The sequence below is a fragment of the Peromyscus eremicus genome, chromosome 6 (assembly GCF_949786415.1).
Source record: "Peromyscus eremicus chromosome 6, PerEre_H2_v1, whole genome shotgun sequence".
NCBI lineage: Eukaryota > Metazoa > Chordata > Mammalia > Rodentia > Cricetidae > Peromyscus > Peromyscus eremicus.
In genome coordinates, this window is record NC_081421.1 from 106,429,087 (window position 1) to 106,456,616 (window position 27,530).

The 27,530-nt window shown below is 40.0% G+C and overlaps 1 protein-coding gene across 1 annotated transcript in view; it reads left to right on the forward strand.

Annotated features, from left to right (window-relative positions):
* The window catches only part of Manba (mannosidase beta), an 88,550-nt gene that overhangs the window by 40,060 nt on the left and 20,960 nt on the right, over positions 1 to 27,530 (forward strand). Inside the window, exons 8-13 of the mRNA XM_059265022.1 lie at positions 12,486 to 12,637; positions 14,911 to 15,028; positions 16,891 to 16,977; positions 21,371 to 21,538; positions 23,642 to 23,860; positions 26,546 to 26,710. Of these exons, the coding sequence (XP_059121005.1) occupies positions 12,486 to 12,637; positions 14,911 to 15,028; positions 16,891 to 16,977; positions 21,371 to 21,538; positions 23,642 to 23,860; positions 26,546 to 26,710 (909 nt within the window). The remainder of the gene's footprint in view (positions 1 to 12,485; positions 12,638 to 14,910; positions 15,029 to 16,890; positions 16,978 to 21,370; positions 21,539 to 23,641; positions 23,861 to 26,545; positions 26,711 to 27,530) is intronic.

Consider the following 27,530-nt stretch of genomic DNA (forward strand, 5'->3'; position numbering starts at 1 on the left):
CAAAACAAAATAAGGATTTGAACTGGATTAGGGATACGGATGTGTAAATTGGCAGAATGCAGATAATTGTAGCTGTGGCAGGGGGTGAACCACCTCAGGGAGGGCACAAAGAGGGCTGAACCCTGAGGAATTAAAATAAGGACATGGCAAGAGAACAGTCTGTAGAGAAAACTAAGAAGGAACGGTCAGAGGTAGAGAGTCACCCGGTTTGTGTGGAGGGGTGCGGAGCTAGAGGGAGAATGTTCAGGGAGCAGGCTGCGCTCACAAGCATCAGCCACTGCAAAGGTGTCATGATAGAAAGACACCGAAGGATCCTGTGGGTTTGGCAGCGAGGAGGCCACTGGCTGCCTTGATCAGATTGGAAACCAAATTGCAAGGGTTCCAGCAATGACGGCCGTCAAGGCAGTGGCTGTGACAACCGCTAATGGTGACATGTCTGACTTCACCAGTTTGTAATGGTGGCCCGCTGTGGGTTAGGCTATGGTCCACATGTGGGCCTCTGAGCAAATCAGTGGATGTATTGATGTGCTAGGAACCAGAGTTTGCACGGTGGTTGGTGTCTATAGTGTGCTAGTTACTTCTGTGTCGCTGTGACCGAAGCACCGGAGAGAAGGAACGGTTTACTTCAGCTCCTACCTGGTGGTCAAAGGTCAGTGTGGTGGAATTGGTTCTCTCCTTCCACCACGTGGGCCCTGGGAAACCAAAGGTGGCCATCAGGTGTGTGCAGTAGGAGCCTTTATCTGCTAAGCCATCTCACTCACTGACCCAAAAAGCAGTTTTGAATGATAATCATATTTTGCGTTTTTGGATGGGAAGTCACTTAGCTGCCATCTCCCTCTAGCGTATCTTATCTCACAGCACTCTCCATGGAAGGTAACTGACTTTGCTGAAAGCAACCGAAGTCTATTTATATTGTCTCTGATGTCAAGATTACTCAGTTAAATTATTGTCAGAAGGTGATAGAGCAATGTAAGCAGTCAATTAGAACTTGTATCTCATACCCCAAAGCCAGAAGGAGAAGATTGCCAATAGCCATTCTAATTAGAAAAGCAGTGGGGGATTTCCTCAGGTTTTAAATTTAAAATACACTTCACTCCTTTCTTTGATGTTTAAATCCCCATTTCCATCTTTGCAGTTTCCTAGGGCAGAAAGAGAACATGACAGCCATGGAGTTCTTGCTTTTTCTTTCTGAGTGCTACCCAGAGCTCTCTGAAGACCTCACTAGCTCCAAGCCAGACAGGGGTGAAATTCAGAATAATCAAGGTGTGTTTCCATCCAGAGAGTTCCCTGAGGCTGTGCAGTGTTTATGTCTGGGTTAATTTCCCCAGTGGTGTCGGAGCGAATTCGAACCAAGTGGGTTGCTGGAAACAGTGAGAGTGTGTTCTCTCTCAGCAGCAGACTCTGAAGTGCAGACCACGTGCATCTAAAGCCAGGCTGCCCTACAGACCTGTGCAAGGCCCTTCCTTGCCTCTTCCTCCTTGCTGGCAGCAACCCTGCCCTTTCCTTGCTTTGTAGATGCCAGACTCCAGCTTCTGTCTCCTTCACCACATAGCCCATCCTTCCACCTCCCTTCCTCACCCCCCACTCTCTCTTTCTTCTTTCTAACTTTGTCTGTTTTTGAGACAAATTCTCACTATGTGGCCCAGGGTGGTCTGAAACTTTACATCATTTTTCCCTGTCTCTGCCTCCCAAATGCTGGGGTCACAGGCATGAGTCACCACGCCTACCTTCTTTAAACAGATGCTACCCGTTGGGCTAGAGCTTGGTGTGACCTCATTCAAACTCAATGATTGAGATCTTTAACATTATTTCCAAATAAGGTCACATTTTGTGGTTTGGGGTAGACCTGAATTTTGGGGACATAATGTTTAAGCCAGTCCACCTTCCTTCATCCTTCTCCCTGTCGAAAGCTTAGTTACAGATTTACAAAAGGCCACTGTCAGTGGCTTCCTCAGGGAGCTGTGAGAGCCGTTCACCTAAGCACATGTAGTAAGTGGGTGTAGATTGCCCTGTTTTGCTTTGCTATCAAATTTTAATTATTGTTTTGCAAGTTCTAGAAAATGCCAGTGATAAAAATACTGTTTCTCCCACATCTGTTGTTGGCCTAAGTTTTTCACATGGGGTGTTTACTCTTGAATTCTGATAATATGTATGGAGAACTGGATCTGTCACATTCTTATTATTGATCCTTTGGTAAATATTATGATAGACATGGATGTTTCTTTGGAGAATGTCTGTTGTGTGGTATCCCTGGTTTCATATAGTTTTTAAAATTAGATTTATTCATTTATTTTATTTGTGAGTGTTTGGCCTGCATTTATGTGTGTACTGGAGAAGGTCAAAGAGGGGCATCAGAGCCCCTGGATCTGAAGTTATGGATGGTTGTGAGCCACCATGTGGGTGCTAGGAATCAAACCTGGGTCCTCTACAAGAGCAACAAGTGCTCTTAACTGCTGAACCATCTCTCCAGCACCATATAGCTCTTTCTAAAGCAAGTTCGTCTGCTTGAGTTTGCTTTGAACACAATTTGTGTACCTAGTTGTTGCCTTCTTGACATGTTCTTGCACTTAAATAGTTAGGAATAAGTAAAGGGACTACGGAGATGGCTCGGCTGGTAAAGTGCTTGCCAGGCAAGCATGAGGACCTGAGTGGTTTTTGTTTGCTTCTCTGGGTTTCCCTGGCTGTCCTGGATCTCACTCTGTAGACCAGGCTGGCCTTGAACTCAGAGATCCACCTGCCTCTGCCTCCCGAGTGTTGGGATTAAATAAGGTGTGCACCACCACTGATAGGCGAGGACCTGATCGCCAGCATGCACCGCGTAAAAGCTGGGTGCAGTGATGCATGCCTGTAATCCTAATGATGTGGAGGCAGAGACAAGATATATTCAAGCAACTACATCCATGTTTCTTAATTCCGTGCCATTGTCTAAGATAAAAATGCTAGCATACCAGCAATCACTGTGGAAATCATGCAGAAGTCAAAGGAATCAACCCCCAAACTGACCTCTGCTGCCTGAAGCTCATTCTGTGAACCTCGTGGACCTTGTTCTTTTTGGGAGCATGTCTTCAAATGTGACATTTTCAGAACTTTGGAAATGCTTCCTTCTTTTGAACTTTGCCCCATTGATGGAAAAAGTTCTCTAAAGTCTAGAAGTTCTATCCTAAGTAAAAATGTTTACTGTGAACCTGGGGCAGAAGAGGGAGATAGCCCCAAACTTAATCTGAACTTTGACATGGAAGTACTCTGATAAAACAAAACAAAACCCAAAAAGTAGACATTGCAGTTCAGCTCAGATTTTGTACTGGTCTGCATGAATTATTCTCTTTGGAATTATCTTTTTCTTCTTGTAGTTTCAGGTGAGGGCCATCAGATACGGTATATTTGGTAATCACCAGACGCTGTCTTAAATGACATACAGGGCAACATTGAGGTTTAAGCCACTTCTTTGAAAATAAGCGCACAGGAAATTTGGTGGAAACAACTTACTATGCAACAACAAAACGTAAGGAAATAGATGCTCATAAGAGAAAAGAGTCGGCTGTGGGGAAGGGTGTACTGAGGAGTAACAAACAGTGTAGCTTTGCTCTAGAAGGTCCAGATAGGATTGCAGAGTGCCCTGGCTCTTTCAGCAGGAGCTAGACCCCTGCTCAGAATCAGTGGCCAGAAAACATTTGCTCCTGCTCAGCACTTCTCTAATTTTGTAGAAGAAACACTTGAGAAGAATTTATTTAATTTCAGAGTAGTTGGAACGGATCAAAAAGAAACAAAAGCTGGGAATCTTTGCCAAACTTACCATTGTATTTAATCCTTTCCAATTTGCATCTCTTTGACTTCACTTGAGAGAACGTCTCTAAGTTAAGACTAACCAAAAGAGTTTTTCTGTTGGCTGTAACAAGATTGATTGACAAACCTGGGTATATTCTTTATATATAGCCAAGGATCAATACTGTGATTTGCATCAAGCATCCTCTAGCTTGCTGTGTTTATTTAAGTTGTTCTATTACCAGGAAAGACTCAGGAATCAGATATCCGGGTGTGAAAAACTGATAGATCAAAGAAGCAGCAGAGGAGAGACCAGCTGACCTCTCTACACTTCCCTGATGGAAGAGAGTGTGCAATCTCTAAGTCCCTCCCTACTCCTTCCTGTATCTTCTCTATCCATATTCCTGGCTTTTCTATGGCTAATTCAGGTCAGCTGGTCACTGGTTCCACCCCCTGACTCAAGGTTAACTTTATTAATAGTCTCCGGTGTCCCGGTGCAATCCAATATCCCGCATCACAGGCTCATGTTTTAAACACTTGCTCTCCATCTGGTAATGCTCTTTTGGGAGGCTGTGCACTCTGGGAGGCAGGGCCTATCTGGTGGAAGGAAGTTAGTAGGAGCAGGCCTTTGAAGGTTAGAGCAGCCCTGGTTCCAGACACTCTCTGATTCTTGGTCAGCCACCAAGTGAACAGTCTCTGCCACAGGTGCCTGCCACCAAAGACTGAGCTTTTTTCTGTCAGGCCTCTCCCACCACAGCGGACTGAAAGCACAAGCCCAAATTAAACCTCTCTTCCTGTGCTGGTTTGAGTGATGAAAGTCCCCCATAGTCTCAGGCATTTGAATACCTGGGGTGGTGCTATTTGGGAGGCCTAGGAGGTGTGGTCTTGTCGGAGGAGGTGTGTCACCGGAGGCGGGCTTTGAGCGGTTGTAGACTCACGCCATTTCCTGTTCTCTCAGCTCCTGCTCCGGGCCCATGCCTCGGCTCCACCGTCAGGGATCCTTCTCTCTAGGTCCATAAGCCCAAATAAACTTCCATAAGTTGCCTTGGCATAGTGCTTTAGCACAGCAGCAGAAAAGGAACTAATACACCCCCTTTCAGTCAGTAGTTCTCAACCCTCCCAATGCCGCTACCCTTTAATACAGTTCCTCACGCTGTGGTGACCCCCAATCATAAGATTATTTTTGTTGCTACTTTGTAACTGTAATTCATAATGTAAATATCTGATATGCAGGATATCTGATATGCAACCCTGTGAAAGGGTCATTCAACTCCTCGCCAAGGGGTCAAGACTCACAGGTTGAGAATCTCTGCCTTTCAGTTGTTTCTGTCAGATATTTTGATCACAGGAACATAAAAATAACCAATACTCCCAGCACTCAGGAGTCAGAGGCAGGCAGATTTCTGTGAGTTTGAGGTCAGCCTGGTCTACAGAGCAAAGACAGCAAAGGCTACACAGAGAAACTTTGTCTTGAAAACTTAAAAAACAAACAAAACAGAACAAAAACCAAAACCTAATATGATCAATTTTGAGAAAGTGGTCAATAGGGTTTTAGAAATTAAACCTCAATAGTTCCAATATTATTCATTACTGCAACAAACTAATACGTTTTAGGAAAATAATATATTGCTAATATTAGGCTAATACTTTTTCTTTTTCATACTCTAATTTTTAGCTCCCTTAGAGAAAACTAGCTGGGGAGAAGGGTTTATGAAGCCTCACCTCTCCCAGAGGACCTATAGGTAAATGATTTTGCAGGTGGGGAGACATTTTCTTCAGTGGTATATCCACTGGCAAGTTATCCATGCTCCTGTAGATAATCCTTACACCCTGTAAGTAAACCTAATTAAACACCTTGGTTCACTCCAAAACAAAATAGTGTAATTATTCAAACAAAGGCCAATAAGAAAATATTGTTAGTATCTGTATTTCATTTTGGTCATGTTTTATGCTATTTGAGTATTTACAACCAAACCCAGCTTTGCTTGGTTGTAATAGAACCCACATAGAAAAGAGAGGTGTCTAAAATGGGTGTTTGGCGTCAGATACACAAGATACACATCTGACTAAAAATTGATCAGATAAACTCTGCGCTGTGCAAATGCCAGCCTGGTAACTTCTGTTTGTGCCATTTAACAGTGAAGAGTGGCCACCTACTGTTAACAAGGGTGCAGTGGAGAGTGTCCACCTACTGTTAACAAGAGTGCAGTGGAGAGCGTCCACCTACTGTTAACAAGGGTGCAGTGAAGAGTGGCCACCTACTGTTAACAAGGGTGCAGTGAAGAGTGGCCACCTACTGTTAACAAGGGTGCAGTGAAGAGCGTCCACCTACTGTTAACAAGAGTGCAGTGAAGAGTGTCCACCTACTGTTAACAAGGGTGCAGTGAAGAATGTCCACCTACTGTTAACAAGGGTGCAGTGAAGAGTGTCCACCTACTGTTAACAAGAGTGCAGTGGAGAGTGTCCACCTACTGTTAATAAGGGTGCAGTGGAGAGCATCCACCTACTGTTAACAAGAGTGCAGTGAAGAGTGGCCATCTACTGTTAACAAGGGTGCAGTGAAGAGTGTCTACCTACTGTTAACAAGGGTGCAGTGAAGAGAAGCCACCTGTCATTTCTACAGGCCGGAGCTATTTGTGGAGAGCAGGCATTTTTTTTTTCTCACTTTTGTGTGAGTGATCATTTTTGGTGCAAATAACATGGTCTTTATCTCTAAAGTGCATAGTAGTTGATCTGAAATGAATTTAGACAGCACAGGTTTGCCAAAGTTTAGGAACAAACAATGTTGTTGTTAGAAAGAAAATTATGGACAACTTCATAAGTATCTGATTACACACAGTCAAGTCGTGGCTCTGAGCTTGTGACTCACGATCTGTCTGATCAGCAAGAGAGACAAATTTGAGGAGTGTGGTATTTACTTATCAGCTGTAACTTCATCTAGCCTTTGGTTACAGTATCCAGAACTCCGTCTGGAAGAATGCATTGAGCTCTTCTGTACTTTTGAAGCTAACTCTTCTGTTTTAAAAAGGAAACCATAGCTGGCATGATGGGACATACTTGTAATCCCAGCACTTTGAAAGCTGAGGCAGGGGGATCAAGAAGAGACCAAGGCCAGCCTTGGCTACTTAGTGAGGTCAAGGCTGCCTTGGGGCTTTATGAGACTTTGTCTCTAAAGACAAAACAAAGTAAATTAAAAACAATTTTTATGAGTTGAAATCTTTATGAAGCAGCCAAAAAAAAAAAAAAAAAAAAAAAACACCAAAAAAAGAAAAACCAACAAAACAAAAACAAAAACAAAACAAAAAAACCCAAAAAACCAAACCAAACCAAACCCCTACTTTTGGGTAATAGTTTACTTTGTTGGGCTATTTACATTTTTTTTTTCTGTCCCATCAGTGGATGATATGTTCACTCTGGATGCACATGTGTATTGCTCAGGAATCTTTTTCAAAAGCCGTTTTCAGAGGCCATTGTGTTCTGGGAAATAAAATACCTATTGTAGAAGGCTTTTATGTTACCTGTTGAGTTAGAGAAGGACCCAAGAGGACCTGAGAGCACTGCCCCTCATCCTGGGCGCACTGGCCTCTAAGATGTCAGCGTGCTGAAGCAAGCTGACTGGTAGCTGGCTCCCCCAGAGACGTCTGGGTACTTTGAAGCTGCCTTCCACTCTTGCTGGACAGTTGCGCTGCAGGGGTTGAGGGATGGGAAGAGATGCTTTTTCACAGAAAAAGCATCAAAAAGATTTGTGTTTTGTAGATAATCCTCTTTGTAACATTTATAGATAGTGAGAAATAAATAATTCCTTTCCCCCACTTAAGTGATTCTCAAAGTTATCTTTGACACAGAACTACTTTATACTCACAAAAAATTATGCTGTGCTTATGTTTCTGCGGGCCATAGGTTCTGATACTTAGCATGGTAAATATTGAAATTGAGAATTAAATACTTACTTCTTCATTTGAAGTTACCATCGGAAGTTTGTGATATGTTAGCACACTGACTCCTTTTGTGAAAAAAGTATAGTTAGAAAATAAAAAATTGGGGGTGAATAATAACATGGTTTTTTTTCATGCTTGCAAATCTCTTTAATATTCTAATGAGGAGAATGAGGCTGTCATTACATCTACATACAATCAATTTGCAGTGTTGTTTCAGAACATGTGAAGAAATTCTGACCTCATAGGGATAATATGCACCGTATATATCATTCATATTTAGCTGGAAAGGAAGAGAAGATGTTAGTAGTCTTTTCAGATAATTGTAGATATTCTTCATATTACACTAAAGTTTAATAAGTGCTGGTTTCTAGGGATGGGAGATGAGACCCTGGCTTGGTTTCCAGCACTCTATCGATGGCTCCAGGGGATCTGATGATCTCATCTGGCCTCTATGGGCACTTGTACTCATTTATAGATACCGCTCCCCACCAGACACATAATTAAAAATTTTAAAGGCAGCTATTTAAAAAAGTAAAACCAACAAGAGTTAGTTTCTTAAAGTTAGTTGGACTGTGAATTCAAGACGTTTCAATGCATTCTTTAGAACCCTGCCCTTTGCTTATAACGGAGTCTCCCATGTGTGGTACTGTAATACACTGCATGGGCTATTTGAAAAATACTGCTTTCCGGAGGGTTATGAATCTTTTCAGTGTTGAAACATTTCAAGCTGTGGTACACATTCACATTCTTGGTGTTTCTACTGACGTCATCTGAGATGTTTTTAAAATACTGAATGCTTTCAGGCTCAATGTGGTGGGCACAAGTTTTCTTAAGGCTTGTTTTTATTTTTCTTGAATTTTATTATTGGCCTTAAATACTGTCAGTGAATATTTAATTCACTTTCAAGAAAATGTCCTCAAGTCCAACAACTGTGGTTGTTGGTCAACTGTTCATGTAAATAAACATGGTACTTCCTGAGCAAGATGGCTGACTCAGCTCACTGCTCAAATGGTGGTTGACTTAGCTCCTCTCCCCTTAAGACATTATCAACATGATGCTCTATGGGTATTTTCCATTTTGTCTTATGAATATTGAAATGATTACATGTACTCAGCTTTGGGGGTTATCTTAGCTACTTTTCTTTTGTTGGGAAGAGAAATCATGACAATGCAACTTATCAAAGAAAGCATTTTGCTGTGGATATCGCTCTGTATGCTGTGAATGTGTTGCTCTGATTGGTTAATAAATAAAATGCTGATTGGCCAGTAGCCAGGCAGGAAGTATAGGTGGGACAGGCAGAGAAGAGAATTCTGGGAAGAGTCAGGAGTTGCCAGACAGACACAGAGGAAGCAAGATGTGAAGACAGAACTGAAAAAAACGGTACCAAGCCACATAGCTAAACATAAATAAAAAATATGGGTTAATTTAATTGTAAGAGCTAGTCAATAGTTAGCCTGAGCTAATGGCTGAGCAGTTTTAATTAATATAAGCCTCTGTGTGTTTACTTGAGTCCAAGCAGCTGCAGGACTGGCGAGTGAGAGAGATTGTCCTGACCATGGGCCCAGTGGGACACAAAAAAAACTTCAACAACAAATGGCGCCCAATGTGGGGCTCGGACCCATGACCCTGAGATTAAGAATCTCATGTTATATTGACTGAGGTAGCTGGGCAGAACCAGGAAAACTTCAGCTACAGCATTTAGTTGGGGCTTGCTTGCAGTTTCAAATGTTAGTCCATGACCATCATGATGGGGGACAGCATGCAGGCTGGCATGGCACTGGAGCAGAGAGAGAACGGATTTGGCATGGGCTTTTGAAACCTCAAAGTCCACTCCTGGTAACATACCTCCTCCAGCAAGGCCACACTTGCCAATCCTTCCCAAACAGTTCTACCAACTAGGAACTAAGCCTTCAAATATATGAGCCTATGGGGACCATTCTTCTTCAAACCACCACAGGGGTTTATAAAAATTAAAATATTCTCTGTTTGCCAAGGATTTTCTCATGTGAGATTGTCATTTCTTTTCTTGTTAATGGGTGAAGATGAAGGAAGCAGTGACTCCCAGCCAGTTTGGAGGTACTGCCATGACTCCTACTAAGGCAGTTGCCATGTCACCTACCTCTGCTGCTGTAACATCTGTGCAGATGTTAGCACAGAATTTACATGGTTGCCCTGAGGATCAAAAATCATCTTGTGCTTTGAATAGTTCAATACTTCCTATATTTTGGTGCCAAAAATTTACGTAGTAGATTGTCCTTGATATATTAAGCTGATAACAAGGGAATATAACAAAATAGCAGGCCTATCAATGCCTAGAGAGTCACCCATTTGTAAAGCAAAGTACCTTCAGATAGCCTGTCAACCCATTCTGTCTCTTGCAGCTAAATCTTTTAATTATCTAGGTTATTGTGTATTGCCAAGAGGGAGGTGGTGAGATTCCATTCACTATTGATTCTTCCTGTAGGCATACAGCAATACCGACTGCTTGCTTGTTTCTCAGATAATATATACACTTCTCCAGCCAGTGCATCATGTCCACACTGTGAAAACTTGGATGCATTCTTGGTTCATCAATCCTTGACTTTTAAAGGACTTATTATGTCTATGTTTAAAATATTTGATTTCTTTTTCTTTATACCATGAATAATTGGCCATATAACAACACAACTGTACCATAATATTTTTGTGCGTGTGTGATGTATGAAGTCTTGCTCTATCGATCTCTTTCAGACAAAGTCTCTCGCTAAACCTAGAGCTCAATGATTTGTCAAAATTAGCTGGCCAGTCAGTCCTAGGAATCCTTCTGTCTCTACTTTCCCAATGCTAGGATTATAGACACATGCTGGGATTACAGGGGTGCACTGCCATACTGATTTTCTTGACATAGATGCTGGGGATCCTCCAAGTTCAGATCTTCATGACAAGCACATAACCCACTGAGCCATCTCCCCAGCCCCTACAAACATTCTGTCGGTCGGTCTGTCTATCTATCTATCTATCTATCTATCTATCTATCTATCTATCTATCTCCCTACCTACCTATCTACTTACCTGTCTATCTACTTACTTATTTATAGTGAAAGTATCTACCTACTTATTTATACTGAAAGTAGATTTATAAAGGAAAACTGAGAAAAAGCACCCAAAGAAAGAATACCCCATAAACATTTTTTAAAAGATGTTACATTTGCATTAGGTATAATAAATTATTGACTCCTGAAAAATCAAGGGAAAGATACCTTTTATCAAAATTCCATTTCTTATTTATAGTTACACCCAGTGCCTCTTATTTGTCATTTTTAAGTTTCAGCATTTTTAGGTGTAGGCTATGCAGCTGTAGATTGAGAATTGAAGCGTTCTTTTCTTTAGAACAAGTTGCTTGTAGCCCAGTCTGGTTTCAAACTTGGTGCACAGATTAGGGTGACCTATAACTGCTGTTCCCACTGCTTCCAGTGCCTGAGTTCTGGAATCGTAGATGTGCGCCACCACATCAGCTTTATGAGACACAGTGTGCTTCTGCACACTAGGCAGGCAGGCTTTCAGTGGCACCACATCCAGAGCCTGAGAATTTAAGTCTTCCAATCACATTTTTGCAATTCATCCTTAGAGTAGGAAAAATTTTTATAAATGTCCTTTTACAATGAGCTAAAATATTACTTAACTCTAAAGCAAATTTGATTATGATTAAAAATTAATTTAAATTTAAAATATCACGTATCACTGAATCAAATTAATGAATATAACTTACCTTTATGTTTTGGTGTAGGTTGCTGGGAAGACATTAGGGTTCAAAGTAAGGATGCATTGAACAGTAGTGAGGTTACAGAGTTCAGAGTAGATGGCCAAGGACAAGCTCGTAGGTTCTCAGGAAAACTATAGAGAATAAACTGAGTCTTTTATTTTGTTTTGTTTTGTTTTTTGACACAGGGTCTCACTATATATTCCAGGCTAGTCTTGAACTTTTTTTCCTCCTATCTCTACCTCGTGAAAGCAGATTATAGTGTACAGTCCATTCCCAGCCTATAAATTAATCTTTTATTTTTATTTCTTTATAAAATAAGTTTTCACTGTATAGCTCTGCCTGGGCTAGAATTCACCAGGCTGGCTTCAAACTCACAGAGATCTGCCTGCCTCTGCCTCCAGAGCACAAGGAATAGGGTGCATGCCCCCAGGCCCCACCTAAATTAGTCTATTAAAATCCTACTTTTTCAGCCAGGAATGGTGGAGCATACCTTTAATCCCAGCATTAAGGGGCATAGGTTAGTGGCTCTTTGTGAGTTTGAATCACTCTCTGTGAATTTTGGGGCCAGCCTGGTCTACAAGAGTGAATTCCAGGCCAGCCAGAGCTACATAGTGAGACCCTGTCTTGAAAAACCAATCAACCAACCAAATCAACCAGACAAACAAACAAGAAACCACCACCAACAATAACAACAAAAATACTTTTTAGTTTTTCCAGCCTCTACCTTAGAAGTAGATCATTCAGAACACGCAGACTGAGTCTATTATCTGCTGTTGATGATGTCATCATACATCACATGTCTTTGGAAAGTACCACTATCTTTCCAGGTAGTGAGAGGGATGGAGGCAAATCTGTCTCAGTTTTACTTCGATGCTAGGTGGGGCCTATAGGAGTGTGTGGTCATGTGTAGCTGGGTACTGGGGATCTGAACTTGGGTCCTTGTGCTTGTGAGCCATCTTCCCAACCCCGCACTTTCCTTTTTAAAGAACCAGTTTGCTTACACTTCTAAGTTGACATTCAATATTTATTTCTTTTCATGGCAGGTTTATTTCAGAACAGTGCAACTTATAGAAGAGCCCATAGAAGGGTCTTCTGGCCGGAGTTTCTACTTCAAAATTAATGGACTTCCTATATTTTTGAAAGGCTCAAACTGGATCCCAGCTGACTCATTCCAGGATAAAGTTACTTCCGAACTGTGAGTGATGGCTTCTTTGCCCATCCTTCCCCCACCTCTCTGCAACGCCACTAAGCTCCAAGTTCAAAGTTCCTCATATCTGTTTCTTTCACTCCGGGCAGAAGGAGCCGAGGCTAATGCAGAATGATAGCATGATGGAGATTTCAGGATAGACGAGATTGTTTTCAATCATTTGTTCTCCCTCTTGAGATACGGTTTTACAGCTAGCTGGTCTGAGACTGTTAAAGACATCCTATTCACTTCTTACAAAACTATTACTATATGTTTTCTCTGGAGAAAAAAAAAGAAAGCGACAAGTTGATATTTGAACCAATTAGTCTCAAAAAATTTAAATCCAGCTTGTTGTTGCTTTTCAAAGAATACATTAAATAATTTTGAGCATGGTTTTGAGGGATAAGGGCCTACATTTACTTTTTATGCTAAGATATTTTACTTGAAAAAAACTTCTTTTGTATGTATGATCTGTGTGTGTGTGTGTGTGTGTGTGTGTGTGTGTGTGTGTGTGTGTGTGTGTGTGTTGGGGGGGTTGTGCTCATGTGTATGTGTAGGCTCACATGCATGGCACATGCTTGTGGAAGTGAGAGGATATCTTAGTTAGGGTTTTTACTGCTGTGGCAAAACACCAAGAACAATATGGAGAGGAAAGAGTTTATTTGAATTACATTTTCACATCACTGTTCATCACTGAAGGAAGTCAGCACCAGAACTCAAACAGGCCAGGAACCCGGAGAAGACAGGAGCTGGTGCAAAGGTCACAGAGGAGTGCTGCTTACTGGCTTACTCTCTATGGCTTGCTCAGCCTGCTTTCTTACAGCACCCAGGACCACCAGCCTAGGGATGGCACCACCCACTGTGGTCTGGGCCCTCCCCCATTCATCACTAGTTAAGAAAATGTCCTACAGCCTCCTACCTTATGGAGGTATCTTCTTAACCGAGGCTCCCTCCTCTCTGATAACTGTAGCTTGAGTCAAGTTGACATAGAACTACCCAACACAGAGGACAACCTTGGGTGTCAGTCCTTACCATCCATCTTACCTGAGAGGGTTTCTACGTTGTTCACCACTGTATGTGACAAGCTGTCTGGTCCAAGAGCTTCTGGGGATTCTGTTTTCACCTCTCATCTTGTCATAGGAGCCCTGGAATGTTCTACAGTTGTGTGCTGTAGAACAACCCAGCTTTGTGTGGTGCTGGGGATTCGAACTTAGATCCTTATGCTTGTACAGCAAACACTTTACCCATCTCATCAATCCTTTTTCTACTTCACTAAAGAACTAAAAAAATTCTTGGTGGGAGGGGAAAATGTAAAAATATAAGAGCACACAAAGTAGTCTGTCTGTCTGGAGAACAAGTCTGAAGACTAGAGGACAATGTGAAGACATGAGGATTCTGGGTAACAAAATTTTCTGGTGGACAAAACCAAGGGGAGATAGATAATTCAAAATGATGGCTCTGTTAATTCACTTCAATAGTAACCTTTTAAGATCAATAACTATCCTACAACACCATGCCATATACCTTAAACACACACACAATTATATATATATATGAGAACATATATATATATATATACACACACACATATATATATACACAATAAAATTTATAAAACAAAACAAAAACATGGAAGTTCTTTATCTGGAAGATAACTACAAGTGTTTTTTGAAGGTTTTGAAAATGGAACTTAAAAGTTAATATACTTTTCTGTGTATGGAGTGTTTATACTGTCCTTTTTCCTTTGTGTGTGTATGTGTGTACGTGTTCAGGGGATGTGCATGCATGTGGCGGCTAGAGGTTGATGTTCTCACTCATCTCTTTCCTCCCTCCTCTTTGAGACAGGGTCTTTCACTGAACCTGGAGCTTACTGATTGGCTAGATTTCAGGCATGTGCCTGCCCATCCCGCTGCTTAGATGAGTGTTTGGACTCAAATCCAGGTCCTCATGTTTGTGGGTCAAATACTTTACTTTCTAAGCCATTTCCCTGGCCCATTGCTGCATTTTTCTACATGTCAAAATATAAAACAAAAAATAATTTAAGAAATAGTATAAGGTTACTGACAACTTACATAATGAAGAAATCATGCATAGCTTTTTTTTTCAGTTTGTTTGCTTAATGTGGTCACAACTAGTCTCTTTGTTATTTTACCTAATTTTTTGGTATTAATGAGAACAAAATCATTTGATTTTAAAGTGGATTTTTCCTTTAACAGATTGAAATATTTTGTAATGTTCCCCAATTTCTGAATTAGTATTTACTTTTGCAATTCCTTCTACAGGTTGCATCTCCTTTTGCGGTCTGTTGTGGATGCTAACATGAATACTCTGCGGGTCTGGGGAGGAGGTATTTATGAGCAGGATGAATTCTATGAACTCTGCGATGAACTTGGAATAATGGTGAGTATGTGATACAGTTTTGATGTATCCATAGGTGACTCATCCCTCACTCTGATGTTGTGAGTTGATATTGCCCTTTAATACTTTGCTCAGAACAGGGAGTCATGTTCCTTATTTGTGGGTTCCTTATTCCTTATTATCTATGTTTATTTATTTATTTGTTAATTTTGGCCAAGGGATAAATGAACTATAGTTGCTAACAAATACCAGAATTTTCTACTATTTAAAAATAATAGCTATTGTATATGAATTATAGTCTAATCAGATGTATATCTACATTTCCTTCATAATTTTTCTTGTGATATGTAGATATACATAATCAAATAAAATAAAATGTTAAATAACTTAAAGAGCTCTGACGAACTCTGAAGAGAAACAAAAATAATAAAGTTAACCAAGAAAAAGATGTTTTCTTTTGAGTTTTACTTATGCAAGTTTTACTTTGAGGAGGACTAAGCAAGGAGATACCTCTGTCCTTTAACATCTCTGGAGAACTGAGTTCAGGAGCCCTGTGGGCATGCAGTCCTAGATACTCAGTCATCTCACATAAAGAAATGGAATGCTCACACCAAGCCACCCACATCCTTCTATATGCTTTATCTTATTATTAGATCACTTACAGTACTTCATAGAACATGATACATTAAACACACACACACACACACACACACACACACACACACACGCACACACACATACATACTGTATATATGAATGCTTACATGTATATGTATGTCATGTGCATGCTTGGTGCCCTTGGAGGCTAGATGAGGGAGTCAGATTTCCTGGACCTGCAGTTAAAGGTGGGTATAAGCAGCCATGTGGGTGCTGGGAACTGAACATGAGTTCCCTGTGAGAGTAGCAAGCGAACTTAACCCCTGAGCTATCTCCCCAGCCCTGTGAATATGATATAAATAGTTGCCATACTTATTATTTAAGGACTAATGACAAGAAGAAGAATCTGTGCATGTTTGGTATATATGATTTTGGGGGATTTTTTTCTGTATTTTTTTTTTGACCCATAGTTGAATCTTTGGACACAAAACTCATGGATATTGAGGGTCAATTGTATATATTTTCAGATCCAGAAATACAGTTATCAGATATACAGAGTACCAGAGGAGAGTTGGAATCACAGCAGCAATTATAGGCATGATGGCAACCACATACTATACTGTTCATTGAATGGCAGGCATTTTTATCAGTGCTATTTTTCTCACTTTTTAGTTTGTTTTTATTATTTTTTTCATGCCTTCATGACATAGTAACTCTTGTTCTCTGTCCCATTTACAGAGCGTAAAAGTGACCCATGAAGAGGTGTATACCTTGCCCAAATAGTTCACTATCTGTGTGTAGTAGAATCCATACTGGCAGGAAGGCAGGCTGTTTGGGGGCTTTGCTGTGTTCAGCCACTCCACACAGGCCTCCTAGGAAAGGACTTCATGGTCTCACTATTAAAGCGGGCATCTAGTAATCTTTCTGTCTACAAAAGAAGTGAAATCCTTTCTAAACAAACTATACTTTTAGTGGTCTGGTATGTGTCTTGCCACTCAATGCCTGGTGAAATGGGAAAGAACAGGGAGACGAGGAAAGCCTAAAGCTTCATTTTCCCCACTCTCTCATTATAGTTCCTTTTTCTGAATCCTCTTTCCTTCCTGCCTGTTTAGCATTCTCTCAGGTTTCTAAACATTTTTTGTGTGATGCTGGGAAGTCCTTCAGTGTGTGGGCACAGTGTAAAGAGGCACTCAGGTGGGTGCATTTGCAGAAGAACTTGCTTTTCCTTTATGTGAAAGATAACCCCCTAAGAGAGCACGAAGTCTTGCTTTCTGTGCGATGACACTGCCTTTTCTTTTGTTTGATAGGTATGGCAGGACTTCATGTTTGCCAGTGCCCTTTATCCAGCTGAGAAGAGCTTTGTGGAGTCAGTGAGAGCCGAAGTTGTTTACCAGGTATGCTATTATTATACCTTCAAGAGGAGAAAACATATGCATCTTAGTTTTTCCTTTTGTTAAATCACTCATTTCTTTTTGTTGTTTCTACTAAATCCTATGAAAAATTGCAGTCTGGTAATTCATTTTCTGAGTGATTCACCAGTGTCATAGCTGTAATATCACCTGCTTGCTGGCCACACCCACATTTATGCCCCATCCTCCAGTCTCTGTTGAGTCCCTTGTGGAGTAACCAGCTGCCCGCTTGGTGGTGTGGTCAGAGTTTTAATGGGCATTAGTGTAACGTGTCCAAGCCACACATTGATCACTTCCCCAATCCTGCTACTCCTGTAGTTTTCCTCAGCAAATGAACACTACTCTAGCTCAGGACAAAGATTTAATGTGACTCTTGAATCCATGAATTGTTTTACATTCCAAATCTGCCTACTCAATGATTTTATGTTTTTATTTATTTATTTGTTTGTTTGTTTATTACACTCACTGGGACCTGGGAATCATGGATTAGGACAGGCTGACCAGTCAGTGAGCCCTGAGATTCTCCTGTCTCTGCCTCCCCAGCACCACAATTACAAATGTGCTCCACCCTGCCCAGTTTTTGACATGGGTGCTGGGGACAGAATTCAAGTGTAATGAGTCTTTCTCTGTCCCACCAGCCAGCTCCCAAATAATGGCACAGGGACTTCTTATTAATTTACAAAAGCTCAGCCTTAGCTTAGGCTTGTTTCTAGCTAGCTCTTATAGCTTAAATTAACCCATTTATATTAATCTATGTGCTGCCACATGGCTTGTGGCTTTTACCTCTCCTCCTACATGTCCTGCTTCTTCTTTATCTGGCTGGTGACTCCCCCTTTCTTATTCCCAGAGCTCTCTCTGTCTGAAAGTCCCACCTATACCTCCTGCCTAGCTATTGGACATTTAGCATTTTATTAAACCAATCACAATGACATGTCTTTACACAGTGTAATCAAATATCTCATAACATTTCCCCTTTTTGTCTAAATAAAAAGGAAAGGGTTTTAGCTCTAATATAGTAAAACTATATGCAATAAGAACAATTATCAGGTAAGAATTACATTTATAATATCCAGTCCATTTGTATTTGGCAAATTTGGAGAAGTTACTCTATTATCTAACTTATCTGGATGAGTTCAAAGGTTTAATACCTAAACCATTTTTTAATCATAATTTATATTACCAACCCCAAACTATCTTTTTAGACCTGAAAACATTTTCTTAGATAAACAATTTAAGCTTTTATATCTCTCAACCTTACATATTTTATACCTCTTTTGTGAGTTTCTTTTCTGAATTTAGTAACAAGGAAAACTGTAACTACAGCTGTCTCATCTTTAACTCCTTGAGAGACTTGAGGAGAATATACTATTACCTGAGTAAACAGGAGGTATAGAGCAAACAACTTCCAAAACTATAGAAATGACAGAAACAGCTGGCTGCCTGCACAGTCACCCAAGGTTCCTCTGCAATGTTGGGGCATCCGTTTTTGGCCTATAGGCCTAGAATATCTGGCAGACTTTTCTGTAAAGCAGGAATTTTGAAGAATTGTCCTACCTTGTCTTGGCAAATTTTGGCAATTGCTTTCTTTTCTGTCCTGCTTGTCCAGTTTGGACAGTGTACTATCAGCAGTCAAGGTAAGGGCAGTTTCTTTGCCCAGTGGCTAACTTTGCCACAATAAAAGCAGACTTCATATGGAGGTTCTTTGATGCCTATCATCCTTTTTTGAAGTAAATTGGTGCTATCAGGAGCAGACATATCTCACTGTCATGAAAAGCCTTAGATTATTAAAACATTTTAAATGCCATAATCTGTAGGCCTCTGAAGTTTTTGAAGATCTCCTATCTATCTAAAAATATATCTCTGTATGACCTTGAAAACATACATAACATGACTACAAGTTTGATTGTTAGATGACTAACTACTAACTTTTATTTCTTAATTATATATTACATTTTTAAATGAGCTGCATAGAAACAATACATTAAACAAGAACAGAATATATACAGTATAACAAAAATAACTTTAAATTTGTATCAATATACAAAAATCCATACCAATATAAAATGTTTGAGACTAGTGGTTGTTCAAAAGTAGACTCAACAATCCATCCTTTTATCCTGCCATTTATATACTATATCCTCCCTTTTTCCCTTCAGAAAGAGACCCCTGAATCTAATATCGTTGGTTCGGCTTTTTTCCTGGCCATGACTGATAACAATTTGTAACCAACCCTCCCTAAATGATGACAAATATCTATAACTCACTGAATGACCAAAAACCACTCACCCCACATTTTGGGAATGTGGGTGTTGTGTTCTCTAGACTATTTCCTGTTGTCTGGGGGGCAATGATATCTTTGGAGGACCCTGAGAAAATTGAGATAATGGTTAAGTCCTAAGAAAACTAGCTATAACATTTGTTGTCTAGTCTGAAGTCCTGGCTAGAGTAGTCTGTAAGGCTGGACCTTCTCAGCTAACAGCCTTGAAATTGTTCTGAGGAAACTGCAATAGAGGCATTCTGAATAGCTGGATCATCTGGGCACCCATTTTCATTGGTGTCTGGTCCCCTTGCTCTGAAAATACACAGACTTTTAAAGGTAACATACACATCTGTATTAACACAACTATGGAATTGTGATATGCACAAGTCAGCTAAAGATGATTTTTTGATATATGTTTGAGTAGGTAAAAGGCATCTGTCAACTTTATAAGTTTGTTTGGACTGTATAACCAAAACCTCTATTCATGCCATATGAAAGGATGGCATGTAATAACAAGTCATGAGGACTCTGTAGCCAACAAGATTTATTGTATTTCATCCAGTCTTACAGCTGTTCCCATAGCAGGGAGATCAGTATATTTGTTACCTGTCCTGTTGTCTTTCTTGGTTTCTTTTTTCATGTCCGTAGCCAAGATTTTCAGGAGATCTCCCCCAATCAAATCTGATCTTCGTTAATTTTGAAGAGAATAATAACTTTTTATTTCCTGTGGAAACAAAGGCATAACTTCTCCCTCAATGCAACATATTTTCTGACTTCCATTTTGAAGTTGAGACATTCTTAAAATATATAGGCTTGTTTAATTTAGCAGTTTCCATAATCCAATGTCTCTCAGCAGTTATTGTTCTTTGTACATTAAAAAAATTCAAAGCCAACAAAGCACCATATAGGATCCAGACACCCTGTGTATTTTCCATCTTTATGTGGCTTACTCTTTTTTATATCACTTTATTTTTTTGTTTAAAGACTTTATTTTATTGCTTTTAAACTATTTATTTTTTTCTATGACTATCTATACCCATTTTCTTTTCTTTCTTTAGCATCTAAGCACATTTTTAAATATCCTGTACCTTTCTAGAGGTTTGTCTGGACCTGGCTTTTCCTGATCACGTGAGGCAAATTGTAAACTGCCATGTCAGCTGTCATGTGGTCTCAGCTTAGTGCATGGTGTTGGTACATAGTGCTGGCAGCTGGCTCCAGCCCTCAGGTAGCAGCTGGGAGCCGGGTGTCTATATGCTGCAGGCTGCCTCAGAGACTGCAGGACTAGGAAGCCATGTCTGGCTCTGTGTTTATGTGTTTGGAAGCTTTTTTTTTTTTTTAACCTTTTCAGGTCCTATGTGGGAATTTATGGCTGTCATTAGGTACCATATGTTTTTCCTCTGACCTACCAGTCAGCTCCCAAATAACAACAGAGAGACTTTTTTTTAAAGGTTTATTTATTATGCATACAGTGTTCTGCTTGCATGTACACCTACAGGCCAGAAGAGGGCACCAGATCTCATTATAGATGGTTGTGAGCCACCATGTGGTTGCTGGGAATTGAACTCAGGACCTCTGGAAGAGCAGTTAGTGCTTGCTCTTAACCTCTGAGCCATCTCTCCAGCCCCGAGACTTCTTATTAATTGGCATTAGCTTAGGCTTATTTCTAACTAGCTCTTATAGCTTAAATTAACCCATTTATATTAATCTATGTGCTGCTATGTGGCTCATGGCTTTACCCCTCTGTCTTCATGTCCTGCTTCCTCTGCGTCTGGCTGGTGACTCCCCCTTTCTTCTTCCCAGAGCTCTCTCTGTCCAGAAGTCCCACCTATACCTCCTGCCTAGCTATTGGCCATTTAGCTTTTTATTAAACCAATCACAGTGACATATCTTTACACAGTGTCATCAAATATCTTGCAGCACTCAGAAAAACCTCTCCTTGTCTTTCAGAGAACTATTAAAATTGAATTTCCATAGTGCATGAGTAGCCATTTTGTGAATTATCAAGTAGGCAAGAATTTCTATGTGGAAACGCAATGATTGTAATTTTATTAATCATTATAGCTCTGAGTTCTTCTATGTTAAGTATGGGGAATTATTTTATGTTTTCTTAAATTTCAGATCAGGAGACTCAAATCTCACCCCTCAATCATCATATGGAGTGGTAATAATGAGAATGAAGTGGCACTGAGTATCAACTGGTTTCATATTAAGCACCATGACTTGAAAACCTACATTAGAGACTATGTGACCCTTTATGTGAGAAACATCAGAGAGATTGTTTTATCAGTAAGTGATGGTTTGGGTGCAGTAGAATTTAAGAAGGTGTTTTTAAGATGCATAGGTCTCAATATTGGTGTAGTAGAGGGCCTCTTTTAAGGCAGTCTTTGGAACATTAATTCAGAATATTTCATTATAATTCTCTAGCATATGAACCTGTACATGGATTATGTATGGATTTCTTGGAAGATAAACTGTCTTTGGGATTCTCCACACGTATTAGTACTTACTGTTGCAGGTTATCACATACTCTAGAGTTCATGCATAGATCCTCAACTGTTTACTGAGTCTGTGGGTTAGATGCTTTTATGGTATGCCACCTCTACAGGTTTGTAACTGAATCTGTGTACTTGTATGTGCTGATGTATATTTTGATGTGTATCATATATGAACATCTTGGTCTATTGTATGAGGGTCATGGGAATAAGGCAGTTTTTATTGCCAGTGGATTTTGAGACCTTCTTCTATGGCAGTTCTCTTTGCGTCACTATTGTGAACTAGGCATGCTGAACAGTATGTGCTAATACACATTGGCCTTTCTTTTGTGCTGAGAGGAAGGTAGTATTTTTTTCAGTAACCATTTCTAGAGATTGTTTTAAAAACTCTAATATTTACTAAGCAATTTAATAATTTGGCCATCTTTACTATTTTGTGTCTGTAATCATAGATCTGATATATTCTGAAGCAATTTGAAAAAGGAATATATTTTTAAAAACAGTATGTGATAAGTAACATCTACGTATGCCTAATCAGTGATTTTAAGTGTGTATATTTAAAAGATTTATTTTTATTTTATGAGTATTTGCTTGCATGTATACATGTGTGCCACGTGTATGGCTGGTGCCTGTGGAGGGCATTGGATCACCTGGGACTAGAGTTACAGGTGGTTGTGAGCCACAATGTGGGTATTGGAGAAATGGCTTACCAGTTAAGAGTACTTATTTTTCATATCTGATCAATGCAAGAAATTGATTTTACTGTTTGGGGATTTTTTTTTTTTTAAAGATTTATTTATTATGTCTACAGTGTTCTGTCTGCATGTATGCCTGCAGGCCAGAAGAGGGCACCAGATCTCATTACAGATGGTTGTGACCCACCATGTGGTTGCTGGGAACTGAACTCAAGACCTCTGGAAGAGCAGCCAGTGCTCCTAACCTCTGAGCCATCTCTCCAGCCCCCGGGATTTTTATTTAACAGGATAGTGATGAAGTGCCTACAATTCACAATTCTATCTATGTAATCTTTGGCAATTTGCTTAATATCCTCTTTTCCGCTTATAAAATTGAGTTAGAAAGAGGGACTGACTCTTAGGAGCTCTTAAGGTTCTTTGTCTCAAACTTCACAAATGACTTCATCCTAGGTCCTGATGATGTTTACAGATTTCCTTGAAGATGGATATCGTTAAATGCTATGTAGTAATTGCTGTTGTTGTTTCCATCAAGGCATAATTATTATGATTAGTTCCTAGTGGTTCATCTTCTTCTAAACGAGCATCTAAGATCATGACCTTGAATTTCTTTCATTTTATAGATAAAACTCCCAAAGTTAAGACCTGTCCCAAACCAGGAAGATTCTGAGTTGAGTTTTAAACCCAAGTACATTTGACTCAATAGCTTTTGTTCTTAACCTGGGTTCCTGAAACGCAGCAATTTTGTTCCTAGAGAAAATTTGTCACAACTGAAGACAGTTTAGGTGAAGGGGCTCATGACACCTAGCGGGTGTTATAAGCTAGAGATGTTTTTAAATGTCTCTCATGACAAGAGACTCCTCCCACTCATGTCCATGTCTAATATTAACCCAAATGTCAGGAGTACCAAAGCTGAGAAACTGCATGGCATGATACACTGCCTGTGGGGTAGGAAAAGAGGCAAACCATGGTTGAAAACACTGGGAAGAGGTGCCATGAGGCATGGTCTCCGGTGCTTGTAATGGGAGAAGAACAAAGATGAGCAGGGCAGTGTTGGCAGGGAGAGCGGTGACCACCCTGTTGATGTTCTCTCAGCTCTTTGGCATTTCTAGGAATTTATGCTATTTTTTTAAAAAAGAAGTTAATGGTTTATAACTTACCAAATCAACATATTATCCTTAAAATCATTTTATTTTTGTGTCCAGGAAGACAAGACCCGTCCTTTTATTGTGTCCAGCCCCACCAATGGGGTCAAAACCATGGAAGAAGGTGGGATCTCTGAAGACCCTTACAGCAGCCTTTATGGTGACGTACATTTTTATAACTATGTCAGTGACTGCTGGGATTGGAAGGTCTTCCCAAAAGCTCGATTTGTATCCGAATATGGCTACCAGTCATGGCCTTCCTTTAGCACACTAGAAAAGGTAAGCCATTCTCCATTTTCCTGTGATTTACACCAGTAGACAGTAGGGGCGGAGAGTCACATGAGAGCGACTTCTTATTTAATTGACAGTTCAGGCAGAGGATGGGAGCTAAAATATTAATATTGCCATTTTGACTGGATGACTTTCCAGTATGTTTTTAGTTGTGTGCCTTCAGGAACACTTAAAAGAAGCCCATGGAAGCTTAAGCTTGACTTAAATTAATTGTGCACGAAAACAACTCTACTTGATAAAATTATTTATTTATTTATTTATTTATTTATTTATTTATTTATTTATTTATTTATTATAGGCATTTACTCTTGCCGCATGTACGTGGTGGTCAGAGGACAACTCGTAGGAGCTGGTTCTCTTTCTATCATGGGATGTCTAGGTGTCTGACTGTCAGGCTGAGCAGCCTTTCCAGCTGGGCTCTCCTGCTGACCCTGAATTGATACTTTCTATACGGTCTAATCATTTCTAGCTATTCAGAGCTGGATACCCAAACATGTTAGAAGAGGTGAACAGAGTAAGCAAGTTCTGATCTGTGTTTTCCAAGTTTTATTTTCTCCCTCCTCCTCCTCCTTCATGTCTGTCTTATGTCTCTCTTGCTGCTTTTTCTTCCTGTTAGTATATCTGGTTTTCAGCATGGATATACACTCTATACCCAAAGATTTAATTTCAGAGTTGTGTGTGTTCTTTTCAAAACATCCTTAACGAGATGCAGTTCTCTTAGAAAAGAATTTGCTTATTTAATATGCATAACTCGGTCGGTCCCCAGTGTACTTGCAAACTTGTACAGCCATCCCCACAGTCTGATGTTGGAACATTTCATCACTCAGTGGCACACGCCTTCAATCCCAGCACTCAGGAGGCAAAGGCAGATGGATTTCTGTGAGTCTGAGGGCAGCCTGGTCTACAAAGTGAGTTCAAGGATAGCCAAGGCTACACAGAGTAACTCTGTCTTAAAAAACCAAAAAGAAAGATAGAAAGAAAGAAAGAAAGATAAAAAGAAAGAAAGAAAGAAAGAGAGAGAGATTCTGATCCCCTTAGCAGTCATTCTCTACTCTCTTCTGCCCCTCCCCCCAGCCCTAAGCACCACTCCTCTGTGTCTGTCCATAGGTTTCTGTGTTGTTCACAATTAGTGTGATTAGAAGAATACATTTACGGTGTTATGAAACTGGCTCCACTTCACATGTTGCATTAGAAGGTCATTACTCCTTATTGCTGATTATGTTCTGTTGGATGTATTTTCCACATTTGCTGACCCATTTGTCTGTGGATGGACAGTTATGCTATTTCCAGCTCTTGTCTATCATGAAGAAAGCTGTTGTGAACATTAGTGTGCCTGGTTTTGAATGAGCGTTTTCAGACCTCCTGGGTGGGACCCTATGAGTGCAGCTGCTGAATCATTAAATGACGCCCTTTTAATGCTCAGAATTGTTTTCTGCAGTGACTGCACCGAGAGGTTATCTTTCCTCCCAGCCTTTTCTGCATCCTTTCCAACACTTTTTTTCGATTTAAAAAACATTTTTGTGGAAATATAGTTTTGTAGAAAATTTGCATTTCTTTGATGACTGATTATTCTAAATATTTCTTTACATGCTTATTGCAATTTGTATATCTTCCTTTGAGAAATGTATATGCTGTGACCCCCCTTTTTAAAAAATATTTATTTATTATGCATAGTGTTCTGCCTGCAAGTATGACTGCAGGCCAGAAGAGGGCACCAGATCTCATTACAGGAGGTTGTGAGCCACCATGTAATTGCTGGGAATTGAACTCAGGACCTCTGGAAGAACAGTCAGTGTGCTCTTAACCGCTGAGCCATCTCTCCAGCCCCAGCTGTTGCCCTTTAATACAGTTCCTCACATTGTGGTGACTCCCAACCGTAAAATTACTTTGTTGCTACTTCATAACTGTAATTTTGCTGCTGTTATGAACTGTAATATAAATATCGATGTTTTCTGATGGTCTTAGTCAACCCCGTGAAAGGGTCATTCAACCCCCCAAAGTGGTCACAACTCATAGGTTGAGAACTGTTGGCCTAGGTAGTTCTCAGATAAGAAATATAAACAAATTCTAAAACATTTGCTATTGTAAAAGCATTATTTGACTTATTTAAAACTATGACATTTTAAACAGAATATCGATTGTAGCCCATTATTCAATTCTAAAAACCTAACAACAGAATTTACCTAAATAAAGGAAACAGCGTTGCAAGATACACACAGTGAAGCCAGTTGGCTGACACTGGCTTTTGTAAGCCCAGCACTTGGGAGGCAGAAGGATCAGCATCATTTCTGCTCAGCATAACCCTAACATGTTAGAGGGTGTAGGCGCTACATGGGGTCCTATCTCAGAAAACCAAAAGTCAACGACAGGAAAAAGATAGAAGTAATAAGTGTTTTAACAAACAAAGTTGTGTTTTGCTAGGCAAGGCTTTTAAGAGAAATGCTAAAATGTTACTTTCTAGATGTGAAAGCAGACCACGGTTACCAAATTGGATCCCTCCTTGCTGGTCCTTTACTAGTAATGAGAATGATTTTTTTTTTTTAATGTCTGAAATTAATGGCAGAGAACAAACCTTAAGTTCTTTTTTGACGTGTAGATCACTTTCCAGGTCTGTCAGGAATGTGTACGAAAAATTTCACTGCTAAGATCTGTAACTCTTATTTTATTCACAAGGTCTCATCTAAGGAGGACTGGTCTTACACTAGCCGCTTTTCCCTTCACCGACAGCATCACGTAAATGGTAACAATGAAATGCTTGAACAGGCTCAGCTTCACTTCCGAGTCCCCCAAAGGACAGACCCCTTACTCAAATTCAAAGATACTCTCTACCTTACTCAGGTATGTTGTTTTCAGTGTGTACTTGACAGGGTTCTACACTGAACATATGTGATCATGCAGATTTTGTAGGCTCTGTATGGTGGGAAGTGTTCAGGTTTGCATTCTCTTGATAAAGGCTTTTGTTTTCTTCATGATATAGTCACGATACCCCATAAAACCTGCATTTAATTTTTGGCTTTGCTTCTCCTGCAAGAATAGCTTATGAAATTCTAAAACAAATTGTGTATTAAAATGTTTGTTTAAGATTAGTATAAACATTCAGCAATGAAGGCAGTAGTAGAATTTCCCTAGGTCAGAGATGGACTCACACATGATATAGTTACTCAGGTTTTGACTGTGCAGTCTGGCAATTCATGTGGAAAAGGATAGAGTTGTCCATGAAGTGTGCTGTATCAAGTGGATAGCTTTATAGGAAATTGAAAGTCCTCCATATATACAAATTAATTTACCACTGATCTGAGATTCAAATGTGAGGGTCTGGAGCAGAGCCACACTTACATGCTCCAGGTCTTGGGTTTGATCCCTGAGACAAAGAAAACAACCTGACCTGTGGAAGCGGTACAATAAACTCCTTGGAGAGAACACAAGACAGCATCTTCATGACTTCGAGACAGGTGAAGAGTTCTTAAAGAATGAAAACACTAATCCTGAAAGAAAATGTTGATAAATTATATTTCACTAAAACTAGTGGCTTTTGAATTTGTTTTTTTAAAGCACTACTAAGAAACGGGAAAGGACAAGCTATAGGTTGAGGAGCAGTGGTTATAATTCATTTATGTGTAGTTGGTTTGGTCTGGGTCTTCTATCACGTCTGTTGCTT